The sequence below is a fragment of the Ranitomeya variabilis genome, chromosome 5 (assembly GCF_051348905.1).
Source record: "Ranitomeya variabilis isolate aRanVar5 chromosome 5, aRanVar5.hap1, whole genome shotgun sequence".
Taxonomy (NCBI): Eukaryota; Metazoa; Chordata; class Amphibia; order Anura; family Dendrobatidae; genus Ranitomeya; species Ranitomeya variabilis.
Window position 1 is genome coordinate 625,318,915 of NC_135236.1, and position 14,251 is coordinate 625,333,165.

General features: G+C 46.4%; 1 protein-coding gene across 1 annotated transcript in view; it reads left to right on the forward strand.

Annotated features, from left to right (window-relative positions):
- Positions 1-12,001: 12,001 nt before the first annotated feature.
- Positions 12,002-14,251, forward strand: part of SRA1 (steroid receptor RNA activator 1) — a 33,475-nt gene continuing 31,225 nt past the window's right edge. Inside the window, exons 1-2 of the mRNA XM_077266130.1 lie at positions 12,002-12,213; positions 13,317-13,439. Coding sequence (XP_077122245.1) covers positions 12,189-12,213; positions 13,317-13,439 — 148 coding nt within the window. The 5' untranslated portion in view covers positions 12,002-12,188. The remainder of the gene's footprint in view (positions 12,214-13,316; positions 13,440-14,251) is intronic.

The following is a 14,251-nucleotide window of genomic DNA, read 5'->3' on the forward strand; positions in this document are numbered from 1 at the left end:
GTTGGCCAAAAAAATTAAAAGAGTCACAGTTCTCAGAATATGGCGATGAAAAAAACTACTTTTTATTAAAAAAAACATTTTTACTGTGATAGCAGCAAAACCTAAAAACAACTATATAAATCTGGTATCGCTGTAACCAGAAGAATAAATACACCTTATCACTTATAAAGCAGGGTGAACCATGCAAAAATAAAAATGCAAACTATTTTTTTACTGCTGTCTATCTGTTCATTCTACCAAAAATTGGAATAATGCTTGGCTCACATTTATCCTGCGCTCTCCGCTGAGCGCTTACATTGGGGTTTCCGTGTAAATTCCCCAAAACACCAGACGGAACCACTTAATTATGAGGCAGATAAAGTCACTTTGGACTGGTCTGTGTTTCGGCTGTGTCCCATCCTTTTAGATGTCTTTTTAGCGCACAAGTGTGGGCGACCACAGATCTGGGTATCTTCTGGGCTCCGCAATTGTATCCTGCTAACTATTCTACCAATATCTGTGCTCCAAAAGCAAAATAGCGCTCCTTCCTTCTCAGCCTTTACGTGGGGCCAAATTATGGGGTCCAGTCTCACCTATTAAACATTGTGTACATGACAAATTTACAGCAAATACAAAAATTACATTTTTACCACTGAAGTGTCATATTTCCGCTTCTCAATATTATATCTGTGTGGCACCTATGGGTTCAAAATACTGACTACACTTATTTCCTTAGTCAGTGAAGTTTCCCATAGGACGTAACCTGGGGGGTTTCTGTTGGTCATGCACTTCAGGGGCTCAGCTTATGGAGCCCACAAACTATTAAAAAGAAATCTGCATTCTAAAAGCCACGTAGCGCTCCCTCCCATCTGATCTCTGCCGTGTGCTCAAACAGTAGTGTACAACCACACATGAGGTACTGGCAAATTCGGGAGAAATTGCATAACAAATTGTGGGGGCTAATGTCTCCCATTATCCCTAGTGTAAATGATAAATTTGGTGCTAAAATAGTATTTTAGGGGAAAAAATTTAATTTTTTGTTCTCACATCTAAAATGTTATAAAGTTTTGTGAATCATCTGTAGGTTAAACATGTTCAGTACACCCCTACATGAATTCCTTTAGGGGTCTAGTTCTCAAAATGGGGTCACTTGTGGGAGGTTTCTGTTGTTTTCACATGTCAGGGGCTCTCCAAACGCGACATGAAGCCTGCAGACTATTCCATCAAAGTCTACATTCCAAAACATCACTCCTTCCTTTACGATCACTGTCATGCGCCCATACAGTAGTTTTTCCCAATATATGGGGTATCAGCGTACTCAGAAGAAATTGCACAACAATATTTGGTGTCCATTTTCTCCTGTTACCCTTGTGAAAATAAAAAAATTTGAAGTTAAAAGTATATTTTTGTGGGTAAAAATGTGATTATTTTGATTTTCACAGCTCAGCATTATAAACTTCTGTGAAGCACCTGGGGGTTCAAGGTGCTCACTACAGTTCTAGATACATTCCTTGAGGGGTTTAGTTTTCAAAATGGGTTATGTGTGTGGGGTTTCCACTGTTTAGGAACATCAGGGGCTCTCCAAACGTGACATGGCGTCCGCTCTTGATTCCAGCCATTTTTGAGTTAAAAAAGTCAAATGGTGCTCCTTCCCTTCCGAGCCCTGCCGCGCGCCCAAACAGTAGTTCCCCCTCATATGGATTATCGGCATGCTCAGGAAAAATTGCACAACACATTTTGGGGTCCATTTTCTCCTGTTATCCTTGTGAAAAATAACATTTGGGGCTAAAATAACATTTTTGCGAAAAATATAAAATGTTATTTTTTTCCTTCCCCATTACTTTAGTTCCTGCGAAGCAACTGAAGAGTTAATAAACTTCTTGAATGTGTTTTTAAAGGGAACCTGTCACCCCCCCAGGGCCTATTAAAGTAAATGAGCCACCTTCAGCAGCACTAAGGCTGCATTCTGTGGCAGGTCCGACCCAGAGAGGACGAGGAGGAGGAAGAAAAAAAAAAAAAAAAAAGAGACGCGGGCCCTTTAAATCTTCGGGCGGCGCCGACCGCCGCCACGACCAGGCCTCCCCCCCGATGCCAGCGCTGGCATTGGGCCCCCCTTCTACAGCGCTGGCATTGGGCCCCCCGTTCTAATACTCACCTCTCCTGGTTCCTGCGGCAGCTGCAGCATCTTTGGAGCCCTCTGACTCTCAGGGCAGAGGGTGCTATGACGTTATCACTGCGCGCTCAGCCTCTCTGTCCTGAGCGTTGCAGAGCCGGAGAGACGCTGAGTGCACCGGACCTGCGCTGGGAATGGGAGAGGTGAGGATTTTACTTTTTTTTATTTTCTTTATGTCTAACTCAGACACACTGGGGGTAATATGTTGGACACACTGGGGCAGATTGCTGGACAAACTGGGGCAGATAGATTGCTGGACACACTGTCTGGGGGCAATGCTGGACACACTGGGGCAATGCTGGAGACCCTGGGGCAGATTGCTGGACACACTGGGGCAATGCTGGAGACCCTGGGGCAGATTGCTGGACACACTGGGGCAATGCTGGACACTGGGGCAGATTGCTGGACACACTGGGGGCAATGCTGGACACTGGGGCAGATTGCTGGACACACTGGGGGCAATGCTGGACACTGGGGCAGATTGCTGGACACACTGGGGGCAATGCTGGACACTGGGGCAGATTGCTGGACACACTGGGGCAATGCTGGACACTGGGGCAGATTGCTGGACACACTGGGGCAATGCTGGACACACTGGGGCAATGCTGGAGACCCTGGGGCAGATTGCTGGACACACTGGGAGCAATGCTGGACACTGGGGCAGATTGCTGGACACACTGGGGGCAATGCTGGACACTGGGGCAGATTGCTGGACACACTGGGGCAATGCTGAACACTGGGGCAGATTGCTGGACACTGCGCCTGTGCGGCCGCCCTGCTTGTGAATCCCAGCCCCGTACTCTGCATAATGCATAACACACTGCGGGGCTGGGATTACCAAGGTGGGTGGCCGCACTCGCCGCACAGGCGCAGTCTGCAAGCCTGGCTGTGACGTCAGACGGCCAGAGCTCTCTGCGCCTGCACCAAACAGCGATACACAGCGCAGGCACCGGATTTCATGGGTAAACAGCGCTGAGTGACGGCAATGGGGGGGGGGCGCCAAACTCGGGAACAGCCCCGGGCGGCAAAAGCTCTAGCTACGCCAGTGCACGGCCCACAGTCAGATATATGTCATGTTACACAGCCCACAGTCACATATATGTAATGTTACACAGCCCACAGTCACATATCTGCCATGTTACATAGCACAGTCAGATATCTGCCATGTTACACAGCCCACAGTCAGATATCTGTCGTTACATAGCACAGAGTCAGATATCTGCCATGTTACACAGCCCACAGTCAGATATCTGCCATGTTGCACAGCCCACAGTCAGATATCTGCCATGTTACACAGCACAGTCAGATATCTGCCATGTTACACAGCACAGTCAGATATCTGCCATGTTACACAGCCCACAGTCAGATATCTGCCATGTTACACAGCACAGTCAGATATCTGCCATGTTACACAGCCAGTCAGATATCAGCCATGTTACACAGCCAGTCAGATATCAGCCATGTTACACAGCACAGTCAGATATCTGCCATGTTACACAGCCAGTCAGATATCAGCCATGTTACACAGCACAGTCAGATATCTGCCATGTTACACAGCCAGTCAGATATCAGCCATGTTACACAGCCAGTCAGATATCAGCCATGTTACACAGCACAGTCAGATATCTGCCATGTTACACAGCCAGTCAGATATCAGCCATGTTACACAGCCAGTCAGATATCGCCATGTTACACAGCAAAGTCAGATAGCTGCCATGTTACATAGCACAGTCAGATAGCTGCCATGTTACACAGCACAGTCAGATATCTGCCATGTTACACAGCCCGCAGTCAGATACAGTGGGGCAAAAAAGTATTTAGTCAGTCAGCAATAGTGCAAGTTCCACCACTTAAAAAGATGAGAGGCGTCTGTAATTTACATCATAGGTAGACCTCAACTATGGGAGACAAACTGAGAAAAAAAAATCCAGAAAATCACATTGTCTGTTTTTTTATCATTTTATTTGCATATTATGGTGGAAAATAAGTATTTGGTCAGAAACAAAATTTCATCTCAATACTTTGTAATACATCCTTTGTTGGCAATGACAGAGGTCAAACGTTTTCTGTAAGTCTTCACAAGGTTGCCACACACTGTTGTTGGTATGTTGGCCCATTCCTCCATGCAGATCTCCTCTAGAGCAGTGATGTTTTTGGCTTTTCGCTTGGCAACACGGACTTTCAACTCCCTCCAAAGGTTTTCTATAGGGTTGAGATCTGGAGACTGGCTAGGCCACTCCAGGACCTTGAAATGCTTCTTACGAAGCCACTCCTTCGTTGCCCTGGCAGTGTGCTTTGGATCATTGTCATGTTGAAAGACCCAGCCACGTTTCATCTTCAATGCCCTTGCTGATGGAAGGAGGTTTGCACTCAAAATCTCACGATACATGGCCCCATTCATTCTTTCATGTACCTGGATCAGTCGTCCTGGCCCCTTTGCAGAGAAACAGCCCCAAAGCATGATGTTTCCACCACTATGCATTACAGTAGGTATGGTGTTTGATGGATGCAACTCAGTATTCTTTTTCCTCCAAACACGACAAGTTGTGTTTCTACCAAACAGTTCCAGTTTGGTTTCATCAGACCATAGGACATTCTCCCAAAACTCCTCTGGATCATCCAAATGCTCTCTAGCAAATTTCAGACGGGCCCGGACATGTACTGGCTTAAGCAGTGGGACACATCTGGCACTGCAGGATCTGAGTCCATGGTGGCGTAGTGTGTTACTTATGGTAGGCCTTGTTACATTGGTCCCAGCTCTCTGCAGTTCATTCACTAGGTCCCCCCGCGTGGTTCTGGGATTTTTGCTCACCGATCTTGTGATCATTCTGACCCCACGGGGTGGGATTTTGCGTGGAGCCCCAGATCGAGGGAGATTATCAGTGGTCTTGAATGTCTTCCATTTTCTAATTATTGCTCCCACTGTTGATTTCTTCACTCCAAGCTGGTTGGCTATTGCAGATTCAGTCTTCCCAGCCTGGTGCAGGGCTACAATTTTGTTTCTGGTGTCCTTTGACAGCTCTTTGGTCTTCACCATAGTGGAGTTTGGAGTCAGACTGTTTGAGGGTGTGCACAGGTGTCTTTTTATACTGATAACAAGTTTAAACAGGTGCCATTACTACAGGTAATGAGTGGAGGAAAGAGGAGACTCTTAAACAAGAAGTTACAGGTCTGTGAGAGCCAGAAATCTTGATTGTTTGTTTCTGACCAAATACTTATTTTCCACCATAATATGCAAATAAAATGATAAAAAAACAGACAATGTGATTTTCTGGATTTTTTTTTTCTCAGTTTGTCTCCCATAGTTGAGGTCTAACTATGATGTAAATTACAGACGCCTCTCATCTTTTTAAGTGGTGGAACTTGCACTATTGCTGACTGACTAAATACTTTTTTGCCCCACTGTATCTGTCGTTACATAGCACAGAGTCAGATATATGTCATGTTACACAACCCACAGTCACATATATATAATGTTACACAGCCCACAGTCACATATACAGTGGGGCAAAAAAGTATTTAGTCAGTCAGCAATAGTGCAAGTTCCACCACTTAAAAAGATGAGAGGCGTCTGTAATTTACATCATAGGTAGACCTCAACTATGGGAGACAAACTGAGAAAAAAAAATCCAGAAAATCACATTGTCTGTTTTTTTATCATTTTATTTGCATATTATGGTGGAAAATAAGTATTTGGTCAGAAACAAAATTTCATCTCAATACTTTGTTATATATCCTTTGTTGGCAATGACAGAGGGCAAACGTTTTCTGTAAGTCTTCACAAGGTTGCCACACACTGTTGTTGGTATGTTGGCCCATTCCTCCATGCAGATCTCCTCTAGAGCAGTGATGTTTTTGGCTTTTCGCTTGGCAACACAGACTTTCAACTCCCTCCAAAGGTTTTCTATAGGGTTGAGATCTGGAGACTGGCTAGGCCACTCCAGGACCTTGAAATGCTTCTTACGAAGCCACTCCTTCGTTGCCCTTGCGGTGTGCTTTGGATCATTGTCATGTTGAAAGACCCAGCCACGTTTCATCTTCAATGCCCTTGCTGATGGAAGGAGGTTTGCACTCAAAATCTCATGATACATGGCCCCATTCATTCTTTCATGTACCCGGATCAGTGGTCCTGGCCCCTTTGCAGAGAAACAGCCCCAAAGCATGATGTTTCCACCACCATGCTTTACAGTAGGTATGATGTTTGATGGATGCAACTCAGTATTCTTTTTCCTCCAAACACGACAAGTTGTGTTTCTACCAAACAGTTCCAGTTTGGTTTCATCAGACCATAGGACATTCTCCCAAAACTCCTCTGGATCATCCAAATGCTCTCTAGCAAACTTCAGACGGGCCCGGACATGTACTGGCTTAAGCAGTGGGACACGTCTGGCACTGCAGGATCTGAGTCCATGGTGGCGTAGTGTGTTACTTATGGTAGGCCTTGTTACATTGGTCCCAGCTCTCTGCAGTTCATTCACTAGGTCCCCCCGCGTAGTTCTGGGATTTTTGCTCACCATTCTTGTGATCATTCTGACCCCACGGGGTGGGATTTTGCGTGGAGCCCCAGATCGAGGGAGATTATCAGTGGTCTTGAATGTCTTCCATTTTCTAATTATTGCTCCCACTGTTGATTTCTTCACTCCAAGCTGGTTGACTATTGCAGATTCAGTCTTCCCAGCCTGGTGCAGGGCTACAATTTTGTTTCTGGTGTCCTTTGACAGCTCTTTGGTCTTCACCATAGTGGAGTTTGGAGTCAGACTGTTTGAGGGTGTGCACAGGTGTCTTTTTATACTGATAACAAGTTTAAACAGGTGCCATTACTACAGGTAATGAGTGGAGGAAAGAGGAGACTCGTAAAGAAGAAGTTACAGGTCTGTGAGAGCCAGAAATCTTGATTGTTTGTTTCTGACCAAATACTTATTTTCCACCATAATATGCAAATAAAATGATAAAAAAACAGACAATGTGATTTTCTGGATTTTTTTTTCTCAGTTTGTCTCCCATAGTTGAGGTCTACCTATGATGTAAATTACAGACGCCTCTCATCTTTTTAAGTGGTGGAACTTGCACTATTGCTGACTGACTAAATACTTTTTTGCCCCACTGTATGTAATGTTACACAGCCCACAGTCAGTTATGTGCCATGTTACACAGCACAGTCAGATATCTGCCATGTTACACAGCCCACAGTCACATATCTGCCATGTTACATAGCACAGTCAGATATCTGCCATGTTACACAGCACAGTCAGATATCTGCCATGTTACACAGCACAGTCAGATATCTGCCATGTTACACAGCCCACAGTCAGATATCTGTCGTTACATAGCACAGTCAGATAGCTGCCATGTTACACAGCACAGTCAGATATCTGCCATGTTACACAGCCCACAGTCAGATATCTGTCGTTACATAGCACAGTCAGATATCAGCCATGTTACACAGCCCACAGTCACATATATGTAATGTTACACAGCCCACAGTCAGTTATGTGCCATGTTACACAGCCAGTCAGATATCAGCCATGTTACACAGCCACAGTCACATATCGCCATGTTACACAGCACAGTCGGATATCGCCATGTTACACAGCACAGTCAGATATCGCCATGTTACACAGCACAGTCGGATATCTGCCATGTTACACAGCACAGTCAGATATCTGCCATGTTACACAGCACAGTCAGATATCTGCCATGTTACACAGCCACAGTCAGATATCAGCCATGTTACACAGCCCACAGTCAGATATCGCCATGTTACACAGCACAGTCAGATATCTGCCATGTTACACAGCCCACAGTCAGATATCGCCATGTTACACAGCACAGTCAGATATCTGCCATGTTACACAGCCCACAGTCAGATATCGCCATGTTACACAGCACAGTCAGATATCTGCCATGTTACACAGCCCACAGTCGGATATCTGCCATGTTACACAGCAAAGTCAGATATCTGCCATGTTACACAGCCCGCAGTCAGATATCTGCCATGTTACACAGCCACAGTCAGATATATGCCATGTTACACAGCCCGCAGTCAGATATCTGTCGTTACATAGCACAGAGTCAGATATCTGCCATGTTACACAGCCCACAGTCAGATATCTGCCATGTTACATAGCACAGTCAGATATCAGCCATGTTACACAGCCAGTCAGATATCTGCCATGTTACACAGCCACAGTCAGATATCAGCCATGTTACACAGCCAGTCAGATATCAGCCATGTTACACAGCACAGTCAGATATCTGCCATGTTACACAGCACAGTCAGATATCTGCCATGTTACACAGCCACAGTCAGATATCAGCCATGTTACACAGCCCACAGTCAGATATCAGCCATGTTACACAGCCAGTCAGATATCTGCCATGTTACACAGCCACAGTCACATATATGTAATGTTACACAGCCCACAGTCAGATATCAGCCATGTTACACAGCACAGTCAGATATCTGCCATGTTACACAGCACAGTCAGATATCTGCCATGTTACACAGCCACAGTCAGATATCAGCCATGTTACACAGCCAGTCAGATATCAGCCATGTTACACAGCCCACAGTCAGATATCTGCCATGTTACACAGCCCACAGTCAGATATCAGCCATGTTACACAGCCAGTCAGATATCGCCATGTTACACAGCACAGTCGGATATCTGCCATGTTACACAGCACAGTCAGATATCTGCCATGTTACACAGCACAGTCAGATATCTGCCATGTTACACAGCCACAGTCAGATATCAGCCATGTTACACAGCCCACAGTCAGATATCAGCCATGTTACACAGCCCACAGTCAGATATCAGCCATGTTACACAGCCAGTCAGATATCAGCCATGTTACACAGCCAGTCAGATATCTGCCATGTTACACAGCACAGTCAGATATCAGCCATGTTACACAGCCCACAGTCACATATATGTAATGTTACACAGCCCACAGTCGGATATCTGCCATGTTACACAGCCCACAGTCAGTTATCTGCCATGTTACACAGCACAGAGTCAGATAGCTGCCATGTTACACAGCCCACAGTCACATATCTGCCATGTTACATAGCACAGTCAGATATCTGCCATGTTACACAGCACAGTCAGATATCTGCCATTTTACACAGTCCACAGTCAGATATCTGCCATGTTACACAGCAAAGTCTGATAGCTGCCATGTTACATAGCACAGTCAGATAGCTGCCATGTTACACAGCACAGTCAGATTTCTGCCATGTTACACAGCCCGCAGTCAGATATCTGTCGTTACATAGCACAGAGTCAGATATATGTCATGTTACACAGCCCACAGTCACATATATGTAATGTTACACAGCCCACAGTCAGTTATGTGCCATGTTACACAGCACAGTCAGATATCTGCCATGTTACACAGCCCACAGTCACATATCTGCCATGTTACATAGCACAGTCAGATATCTGCCATGTTACACAGCACAGTCAGATATCTGCCATGTTACACAGCACAGTCAGATATCTGCCATGTTACACAGCCCACAGTCGGATATCTGCCATGTTACACAGCAAAGTCAGATATCTGCCATGTTACATAGCACAGTCAGATAGCTGCCATGTTACACAGCACAGTCAGATAGCTGCCATGTTACACAGCCCGCAGTCAGATATCTGCCATGTTACACAGCCACAGTCAGATATATGCCATGTTACACAGCCCGCAGTCAGATATCTGTCGTTACATAGCACAGAGTCAGATATCTGCCATGTTACACAGCCCAGTCAGATATCTGCCATGTTACATAGCACAGTCAGATATCAGCCATGTTACACAGCCAGTCAGATATCTGCCATGTTACACAGCCACAGTCAGATATATGCCATGTTACACAGCCCACAGTCACATATATGTAATGTTACACAGCCCACAGTCAGATATCTGCCATGTTACACAGCCACAGTCAGATATCTGCCATGTTACACAGCCACAGTCACATATATGTAATGTTACACAGCCCACAGTCAGATATCAGCCATGTTACACAGCCAGTCAGATATCTGCCATGTTACACAGCCACAGTCAGATATATGCCATGTTACACAGCCCACAGTCACATATATGTAATGTTACACAGCCCACAGTCAGATATCTGCCATGTTACACAGCCACAGTCAGATATCTGCCATGTTACACAGCCACAGTCACATATATGTAATGTTACACAGCCCACAGTCAGATATCAGCCATGTTACACAGCACAGTCAGATATCTGCCATGTTACACAGCACAGTCAGATATCTGCCATTTTACACAGCCACAGTCAGATATCTGCCATGTTACACAGCCCACAGTCAGATATCAGCCATGTTACACAGCACAGTCAGATATCGCCATGTTACACAGCACAGTCGGATATCTGCCATGTTACACAGCACAGTCAGATATCTGCCATGTTACACAGCACAGTCAGATATCTGCCATGTTACACCGCCACAGTCAGATATCAGCCATGTTACACAGCCCACAGTCAGATATCAGCCATGTTACACAGCCCACAGTCAGATATCAGCCATGTTACACAGCACAGAGTCAGATATCTGCCATGTTACACAGCCAGTCAGATATCAGCCATGTTACACAGCCACAGTCAGATATCTGCCATGTTACACAGCCCACAGTCACATATATGTAATGTTACACAGCCCACAGTCAGATATCTGCCATGTTACACAGCCACAGTCAGATATCAGCCATGTTACACAGCACAGTCAGATATCTGCCATGTTACACAGCACAGTCAGATATCTGCCATGTTACACAGCCAGTCAGATATCAGCCATGTTACACAGCCCACAGTCAGATATCTGCCATGTTACACAGCCCACAGTCAGATATCAGCCATGTTACACAGCCAGTCAGATATCAGCCATGTTACACAGCCAGTCAGATATCAGCCATGTTACACAGCCAGTCAGATATCTGCCATGTTACACAGCACAGTCAGATATCAGCCATGTTACACAGCCCACAGTCACATATATGTAATGTTACACAGCCCACAGTCGGATATCTGCCATGTTACACAGCCCACAGTCGGATATCTGCCATGTTACACAGTCCACAGTCAGATATCTGCCATGTTACACAGCACAGTCAGATATCTGCCATGTTACACAGCCCACACTCAGATATCTGCCATGTTACACAGCCCACAGTCACATATATGTAATGTTACACAGCCCACAGTCACATATATGTAATGTTACACAGCACAGTCGGATATCTGCCATGTTACACAGCCCACAGTCAGATATCAGCCATGTTACACAGCACAGTCAGATATCTGCCATGTTACACAGCACAGTCAGATATCTGCCATGTTACACAGCCAGTCAGATATCTGCCATGTTACACAGCACAGTCAGATATCTGCCATGTTACACAGCCCACACTCAGATATCTGCCATGTTACACAGCCCACAGTCACATATATGTAATGTTACACAGCCCACAGTCACATATATGTAATGTTACACAGCACAGTCAGATATCTGCCATGTTACACAGCCAGTCAGATATCAGCCATGTTACACAGCCAGTCAGATATCTGCCATGTTACACAGCACAGTCAGATATCTGCCATGTTACACAGCACAGTCGGATATCTGCCATGTTACACAGCACAGTCAGATATCTGCCATGTTACACAGCACAGTCGGATATCTGCCATGTTACACAGCACAGTCAGATATCTGCCATGTTACACAGCACAGTCAGATATCAGCCATGTTACACAGCACAGTCAGATATCTGCCATGTTACACAGCACAGAGTCAGATATCTGCCATGTTTCAGCCCTGTCTCACAGCCCACAGTCTGTTATATGCCCTGTAGCCCTGCAGAGCAGGCGAGTATCACTACTATTGACAGACTGAGCTGTGTCTTTTGACGATGTGAACAATAAAGCTTTGAAGAGAAAAAAAAACCAGCCACGCAGCAGCAGTGAGTCAGTGACAGCGTGGGGTTTCCTGCTGCCTGGCTGAGCGCAGGAGAGATGGCTGAGCAGTATGTGAAGCCGGGTAAGGGCAGGCGGGCACAGGTGGCAGCTGGTGACCAGGGAGGTGGCACTGGTTCATGCTTCTGTCACTGGGAGCAATGTAACCCACTACTTCCCCATTACTGCTCCCTTTGTAGTGGTCTATGAGAATCTCACACACACCGGACCCTCATAGTAATGAGCAGGCTATGTCATGTAGGGACGTACTACAAGTGCCATGTAGGACATGGTTACCCCTGACCTTTGTACCTGTGCGGCTGCAGATGGCTTCATGGTGGGCATCATACAGTGAGTGTATAACTGATATAGGTATGAATTGTCTTATATATTGAGGTGTAACTATGGCGGGGCCGGCCGGGGCTGTTCTGGGGTCCATATGAAGCCTGGTGCTATCACTTGTGCGTCACACCGCAGCTATGTCATTGCACCAGGCACCAACTCTATTAAAAAGCCGTGATAGTTGGGCGCCACTATGGAAAGCAAAGTATGCCAATGGGTGCTGCACCGTAACCCCCTTCCTCAATGGATGCTGCAACCCCCCCCCCCCCCAGTGTATGTAGATGTCCCCCTCACGTATCCATTGGGTGCAGCAGCTGGGTGTAGTAGTACCCCCGTCTTCCCCCAGTTGAGTACAGTAACCCCCGTGTTCCTCCAGTTCCCTATTGGGTACAGAAGCTCCCCTCACGTATCCAGTGGGTGCAGCAGCTGGGTGTAGTAGTACCCCCATCTTCCCCCAGTTGAGTACAGTACCCCCCCGTGTTCCTTCAGTTCCCTATTGGGTGCAGAAGTTCCCCTCACTTATCCAATGGGTGCAGCAGCCCTCCCCGCTTCACCAGTGGATTTAGACATCCCTAGTTGGTGTGACAACCTGTGAAGACAGCACCTACCTTCTACAGTGCAATCCCCCAATTTCCAGTGAGCATGACCACCCCCTACACACAGCAGCCCCTAATCTCAGCCGACACATCAACTTATGGAGACCCAGTCATTGCTTGTCAGAATTTGTCGTCTAGTGTAATTTTCATTGTGAGATCTACAGAGCAGATTGCTGTATCCACCTGTAGTCGAGGCCGAATATTTGCCAATAAATTGTTGATTTTCCTTGTTTTTCATTTCTTTTATCAGGCAACTTAGAGAGAGGCTGGAACGACCCTCCACAGTTCTCTTATGGTTTGCAAACAGCAGGAGGGGGTAAACGTACGCCCCTGAACAAGAGGGTGCCCGCTCCATTACAGGGCTGTCCAGCAGGTAGGAGACCGTGGGGCCGCCAGGCACGGATGCTTATTTCTGACTCAGAGATCTTGATCCTGGAGCTGAATGATAACTCATCCTGTATGACTAAGGCTGGATGTCGGGAGAAATAGCATGGGACAGTGACATAGCCGGCCATGTATGACCGTCTACGTGATTTTCCATCAATAGCTCCTACACTCAGGGTATGTGCACACATTGGGGATTTGGCTGCGGATCCGCAGCGGATTTGATGCTGTGAATTCGCAGCAGTTTTCCATGCGTTGTACAGTACAATGTAAACCTATGGAAAGCCAAATTCACAGTGCCCATGCTGCTGAAAATTCTGCGGTTGATTTTCTGCGGCATGTCAATTCTTTGTGCGGATTCCGCAGCGTTTTACACCTGTTCCATAATTGGAATTCGCAGGTGTAAAACGCTTATTCCCTCATTGCTGTTTTAAAATGGGGAATAAGGGAATACGGCCACTCGGCAGCAGCAATTCCCGCGGGTCTCAGCTGTAGGTGACAGCTGACACCCTGTAGTATCGGACCCAGCCGGTTTAGCGACTGATTGGGGCCGATTAATCCCTTAAATACTGCAGTCAGTCGCTTCAGCGGTATTTAAGTTGTTGCAAGGGGGTCACAAGACCCCCTTAGTAACAATCGGACCCCTGCGATGAGAATCGCGGTTACCATGATACCCTGAGGTCATGTGATGACCCCAGGGTATGGTGGCCTGTGAGATCCAGCAATAAGCTGAGTCTCACAGACTGTGTCAGTGAGACACTGACAGTCTCTCATGTACTGCGGTGCACGAGTGCTGCAGTA